This window comes from Temnothorax americanus, unplaced genomic scaffold, assembly GCF_048541705.1.
Source record: "Temnothorax americanus isolate GAGA-0224 unplaced genomic scaffold, ASM4854170v1 Scaffold157, whole genome shotgun sequence".
NCBI classification, from domain to species: Eukaryota; Metazoa; Arthropoda; class Insecta; order Hymenoptera; family Formicidae; genus Temnothorax; species Temnothorax americanus.
Window position 1 is genome coordinate 155,028 of NW_027509294.1, and position 6,861 is coordinate 161,888.

General features: G+C 36.0%; 1 protein-coding gene across 1 annotated transcript; it reads right to left on the bottom strand.

The window, feature by feature from the left end:
* Positions 1-3,935: 3,935 nt before the first annotated feature.
* Positions 3,936-6,471, bottom strand: LOC143895400 (uncharacterized). The gene is made up of 5 exons (XM_077402472.1): positions 5,746-6,471; positions 5,498-5,672; positions 5,260-5,426; positions 4,259-4,408; positions 3,936-4,141 (listed from the first exon to the last, which is right to left on the bottom strand). Exons 1-5 carry the CDS (start codon positions 6,059-6,061, stop codon positions 3,936-3,938), a joined length of 1,014 nt encoding a protein of 337 aa, XP_077258598.1. The 5' UTR covers positions 6,062-6,471.
* Between the last annotated feature and the right edge of the window lie 390 nt (positions 6,472-6,861).

The window sequence follows — 6,861 nt, forward strand, 5'->3', positions numbered from 1 at the left end:
GACCCCAAGCTATCGATCAAGCCTACTTAGAACTTGATCCGTTCACTCGTTATCGAGATCTCATAAGTTGTAAAGTTTTTATTCTTAAAACTGTGCTGTCTACAATGGCAGTAAGATGTAAGACGTAAGACGTAAGGCGGACCAATCAAAAAATAGAATATGGAATATGTCTGTTGCTTTTTCTTGAAGAACAGCGTAGCGGGTGTGTATATTGTGTGCACGTGTGTCGCGCGGATTCGCACGCCAGGACGATCGATAGCCGTCTGTCGTCGGGATCGCGTCTTCCGGGAACGAGACGCAGATTGTCAGGAAGCCCGGCACGTGCCGGCACCGTTCCCTCGAGCTACAAGCCAGCGAAAACCTAACCTAACCTGCAAAGGCAAACTGCGAAACGGAGACCGGAGACGCCTCGAGCTTCGCTTCGAGAGGTACGTAATCTCGAAGTTCCCATCCGGTTCGGATTCCGAAGTCTTTTTTTTTTCCTGTAGGATCCCGAAGCCTCGCCGACGGCGCGGACAATCGCCAGCGACAGCCGTGCTGAGATGCCGGTTGATTGAAGATGGCCTCGCCGACACCCTCACTGGAGTAGTGGAATCGCGCGCAAATTCCTTCGGGTCCCGGTCTTTATCGAAGTCGTGTTGGCCGGACGGTCCCATTCCGAGAAGTTCTTCGCAGCCCAATCGACACAATTATAAATACACACCTATAGTTTCAAAATTAAACCTGTTTATGGCTTTGTGGGCCAAATACTGCCCGGTGCCAGCAACTTGAAAGAAGAAGAAGAAGAAGTAGACTCTCGTGTCTCTCATCCAGTGCGATTCCTTTCCCAAGGCGAGCGTGGCGAATCCGAAGGACGAGCGGACGAACGCGAAGCTGATGCGATTCCTGGAGACACATATTTGAAAGAGAGACCCAACCCTTCATTTTGACTAGCCAGGACGATTTTGCGTCCGGTCGCGTTCTGGTGTATTCTGTAGATAACATCCTAAAGAACATCGCTGTAAATAGATGTACTGGTTGTGCGCGTTGTAGTCCAATCCATCAAAAATGGATTTAGAAGAAATAAGTTATGTGACTTTTTTTCTGTTAAAATGGCATCAAAATATAATGCTACAACTTGCAAATAATCAGAGGAAAACCAGGCGTTGGTGGGTGAGACCTGTCAATAGAAGGAAACGACAACAGGGTTTCCTGAATAACCTATTTCGGGAAATTAGATCAACTGATCACAAAGAATTTTTCACATACACACGGCTTTACCCGGAACAATACAGAACTTTATTAGAGCTAGTAACACCATATCTTACAAAACGCAGCATCCGAAAACCTTTGTCACCAGATACAAGATTAGCCTTAACCTTGACGTAAGTAACTACAATTGATGATAGTGCTATCTGGTCTTAATTTACATTTTTTAAGTTTTTTTCTTTTGTAGGTATTTTGCTCAAGGCGATAGTGTGGTAACGAAGCATTTGGAGTATCCTGTAGGAAGATCAACAGTATACAAAATCATAACAGAAGTGTGTCATGCTATATGGCTGGCTCTTCAACCTATTGTTTTGCCTGTATTGAATGCTGAGAAATGGAAAAAGATAAGCGAAGAGTTTTTCCTAAAGTGGCAGTTTCCAAATTGCGTAGGAGCACTTGACGGTCGCCATATGCAAATACAAGCACCGCCATGCTCAGGGTCTCAATTTTATAATTACAAAGGCTATTTCAGCATAGTTCTTATGGCACTGTGTGACGCCAATTACAAATTTACGTGGGTTGATATTGGTCAATATGGTAAATATATCTTGTATATCCATAAATTTATATACATAAGGTATAATATCCTGGTTAATAACAAGAATGATTCCTTTGTAGGTTCTATAAGTGATGGTGGCGTATAGAGTCAGACAAACTTGGCTGCTGACTTAGAAAGCAATGCAGCAGATTTACCAGAATCTACGCCTTTGCCAGAAAGAGATATTCCATTTCCTCATGTTATAGTGGCTGATGAGGCGTTTCCTTTAAAGCCATATTTAATGCGTCCTTTTCCAAGGAGAGTGAAGAAGATGACAGATGAGGAGCGAATATTCAACTACCGGTTAAGTCGAGCACGGTTGTGCATAGAAAACACTTTTGGCATTCTTGCCTCTCGTTGGAGGATCCTGCATAGAAACCTGAGTTGCTCAGTAGAGAATGCAGAACATATTTTTAAAGCACTTGTTTGCTTACATAATTTTGCCATGAGCACCAATAATAATGGCCGATATTGTCAGCCTGAACATCTTTATGTGGAGACTGATGAAGGAAGAAGTTTTGAAGATCGCTGGCATGGTATAGGGGTTGGAAAATACTTTAAACAATTATCAAGAGTAGGACCTAATAGAGCTGGAGCTCTTTCTTTGGGCTTACGCACGTACCTAAAAGAATACTTTGTGTCACCTACTGGCAATGCTCAAGCACCCTGGCAATTTCATAGAGCATTCAAGGAATCCTATATCAACCTAATTGCTTAACCAAATGGCTGCGTTTTGCCGAACCTCTGCTTAGCTAAGAGCACGTAAGCAGCGAGCGCTATCTAATATGTATGATGTATATACGTTAGTTATGATATGATATATTTGTTTTTTTTTGTTTTACAGCTCTAAATGTATTGTATTTGTCATACTATTCTCTAAAAAAAGGTGTAAATACAATCGAAATTGTAACAATTTCATTCGATGTATGTATAACTTTCTACCCATATACCTATAGGAAATAGGCAAAAATAAAATATTTTTATTTGAAACAGATTTTTTAATTTATTAAAAGAATATATCGTTTATACATACATTTAATACATAACGTGTTTCAACATATCTATACTTTAAACTTTGGTTAAAATTGATCACAATTGTACTAAAGTACATAAAAAACTAGTATTACAGTTTAGAAAAGAAAAATTGTAATATTCTGGCTTATACGTCTATCAATGAAAATGTTTCATAATTATTAAGTAGAATGAATATAAAGTAAAAGAATATGTATTAAAATAAAACGTTTTCCATAATGTACAGTAACTATAATACTTGAAATAATACTATAATTTAGAGTGACTTTTAATATTTAAAATAAAACGCTTCTATTGTAATATAAATTGTAATATCCTGGCTTATACGTCTATCAATGAAAATATTTTATAATTATGAAGTAGAAGAAATATAAAGTAAGAAAATATGTATTAAAATAAAACGTTTTCCATAATGTACAGTAACTATAATACTTGAAATAAAACTCTATAATTTAGAGTGACTTTTAATATTTAAAATAAAACGCTTCTATTGTAATATAAATTGTAATATCCTGGCTTATACGTCTATCAATGAAAATATTTCATAATTATGAAGTAGAAGAAATATAAAGTAAAAAAATATGTATTAAAATAAAACGTTTTCCATAATGTACAGTAACTATAATACTTGAAATAAAACTCTATAATTTAGAGTGACTTTTAATATTTAAAATAAAACGCTTCTATTAATTCTTAATAGTTACATATGGAGGGGTAAAAACCATAGTAGCGTAAGTAAAAGTTTTTAAAGTATTGACTCGTGTGCATAGATGCACGTTATATATTGTATAGCGTGCATTTATACATACGAGTCAATATTTAAAAACATTTGAATACTCAAAAATGAATTTAGAAGAATTAAGTCATGTAACTCTTTGTACGTTAATGTGGCATCAAAATATGCTTCAAGTTGCAAAGAACTTTGACTTACACCACGTCCCACTTTTACCCCTCCATATATATAATAATACTTATATAATATAAGACCTTGGATAATGCGCAACAATTAATTTGGCTTACTAGTAATAATTTCTGACTTTTAATAAAAATATCTCCTGTAGAATAAGACTTTGTTTTAATCATAGACGTATTATATACTTTCAACTCATTACTCTCATTACGTTTGTTCATCACCTTCAGTATATTGCTTTACTAATTGCATAATGGCAATAAGGAAATCCAATTGTTTTAATTTAGGAATTTGTTGTACAGCAAAAGCAACAGAAGTTAGCATAGCTTTTACATCAGGACGGAGTGAAGATTCTATACCATCAGGTATACATAAAGGTGGAGCACGTTTTGAGAGTGCATTATCAACTTTTTCTGCCAAAACATTTAAGGTTTTGTATTGTTCAAACATTAACTGATTGTAATTATCGCCATCTCGTTTTTTCCGTTTGGTACAGTAATCAGACTTTGGAACACGTTTTTCATACTTACTCAGACTTTTTTGCATTTGTCCTACAGGAGATATTTCAATAATATTGTCAGACGCAAGTGAGGAATTTAACAAAGATGATTGCTGAGAAGATTGCAGAGGTAGTAAGGGCTCAGACTTACTCGAATTTTCACCAGCCTCATCTGAGATACCTAGAAATACCAAATAAGATTATGGTTGTGTTCCGATATTTACTGCCAGTACCGAAAATCTATACGTAACGTAAATTATAGATTTTCAGCACTGACAGTGAATATCGGAACACATACTACGTTTACGCGAGCGTTACTTCTGTAGTAACTTACGATAATTTGTTCGCGTAAACGGGATTTTCCTTCGCGTAAACGGGATTTTGTAGTAACTTACGATAATTTACGCCGCGTAAACGGGTAAATTATCGTAAGTTACTACAGAAGTAACGCTCGCGTAAACGTTAGTAACAGCTTATATATAAAAAAAACCAAAATTTTTTATCCAGTCAATTCAATGGGTGTATCCAGGAGCACGACCATTTACCGAGCTACTAAGTAGCAATTAAGTATGATTGGTCCCACAGGTAAAAACCAATCACATCCTATTGCTACTTAGCAACTTGTGCTCCTGGATGCACCTATTGACTACACTTTCACAGCAGCTAATAATCAGGTTTAATAACTACCATATATTATTATCTAATCCAAAATTTTTCTTCTTTTTATCATAATGATCATTTTAATATGAGCCCATCTTATACTTAAAACATTTAAATCAATTTCTTGATATAACATATGTAACGTATATATATCAAGAGATTGATTCATATGTTTAGAGTATAAAGTAGGCTTATATTTAAGTAATCATTATAATAAAAAGAAGAAAATTTCTGGATCAGTTAGTATACTGTAATTATTAAACCGGATTATTAGCCGCTGTGTAAATGTAGTCAAAATTCAAGTCAGAATTTTTAAACTAAAATCTCATACATTAAAATTTAAGATTTAAAAATAAAAAAAACAACAGTTACCAGACGCAGCAACATTTAATTCTTGGTTCCACAAGTTCAATATGGAAGATGAATTTGATGTGGAGCCACTGGAGCCAGTTAAAGGCAGAATAATATTTGTTGTAGGCAAGTTAACTTGTTGTGTTTTTTGAGAGGTTGACTGTTTCTTCCTATAGTTTGAGGTAGTTCTAAATAAGTGACAAAAGATTAGTGGAAATAAGCAACAATGTAAATTAACACAAAAAAAATAATTACTCACTTTCGATGTTTTATTACATCTGTCAGAAACATCAATTTCTTATAGAGGTTCCATTGAGGTGTGTATGTTGGTTGGCTAGCTCCAGCACCTGATCGAGGTTCCGACTGAATTACCTTCCTTCTCTCTCTCCCAAATCGCTGTCGCAATTGGAAGAATCTGTGCTCAGCCTCAGCACCTATGCATACATAATCTCATTTATTATGAATAATTGATTGTCATTTTGCAAACATTTTTATTCAAATACTTACCTGTTTTTTTCTTGGTCAAACTGTTGCCAATTTCATCCCAAGCCAGATTTTTCAATTCATTATCGCTATACCTTTTGTCTGACTTGTTATACAGATAAGGGTTGGCTCTGACACACATAATGAGCTCTTTATCATCCAGCTCTAGCTCATCTTCAAATTCATCATTGTCAAATTCTTCTCCCGACATTATAAATTTAGGAAGATCGCAGCAACACACACATACAATATCGCCAGATCGGGGACCGAGAGCTACTCCTGAGCCGGGCGGTGGGAATAAGCACACAAAGAGACACCATACACGTACATATACGTACATACGTGTGAGCTCCGAACCACTCTGAACAACTCGAATCTCAACGTGCAACGTGCTTTCTCTTCATACGTGTTCGTACACGTTTCTCCCCCACCGCCCGGCTCTCAAGTTGCTCTCGGTCCCAGACGTGGCGCTGAGCACACATATCGCTGGCCGCGTTAAATATTTCCCGCCAATACCCATCACATGAATTTAATTGGCTAAGAAAAACCGCAACGAGAGCGAATGGGACATTTCCAACTAGCATACTGCTTTGTTGATTGGTCCGACGTAGAACGTAGAACGCAAGAAATGAAAAATTTTCATTTCGCCATACGACCTTACTTAGATGCTTACAACCTACTTTATATTTAATAGATTCCTACAGCTGCGTTTTATGGTCTTACAGCTCTACTGCTACGGCCATTGTAGACGAGTCTGAAATAAACTCTCTTACTTACAACCTCACTTACGACCTACTTCACCGGAAGTATATCCTTACGATCATGCCTTACAACCTTACAACCTTACTGCTACGGCCATTGTAGACGAGCCTTTATACAGTGAATTGTTAGTGTTATTTTAGTTTTACTATGTCTTAAAATGTTTATTTAAAAAGGCTCTTACCCGGCTGCTCTAATCAATGTAGCAACTGAAAAATTATCATTAATAATTGGTTATAAAATTATCGAAAAATTAAATAAAAAAATAAATAATGATTTTTACATAGTGTAAAAGTAAGTTATATGTTCTATTAGTGTAAATATTAAAATTTATACAATAAGTCAGTTGACTACGTCAGTGCTAAAGAGCAGAATAATAAC

What these genes read in the sequence shown, in the direction of transcription:
- LOC143895400 (XM_077402472.1), bottom strand. Translation starts at nt 6,061, where the DNA reads ATGTACGTATATGTACGTGTATGGTGTCTCTTTGTGTGCTTATTCCCA. An exon ending in TTTGACCAAGAAAAAAACAG is followed by an intron (nt 5,673 to 5,745) that starts GTAAGTATTTGA and finishes ATGTATGCATAG; the next exon opens with GTGCTGAGGCTGAGCACAGA. An exon ending in ACAAATGCAAAAAAGTCTGA is followed by an intron (nt 4,142 to 4,258) that starts GTAAGTATGAAA and finishes ATGTTTTGGCAG; the next exon opens with AAAAAGTTGATAATGCACTC.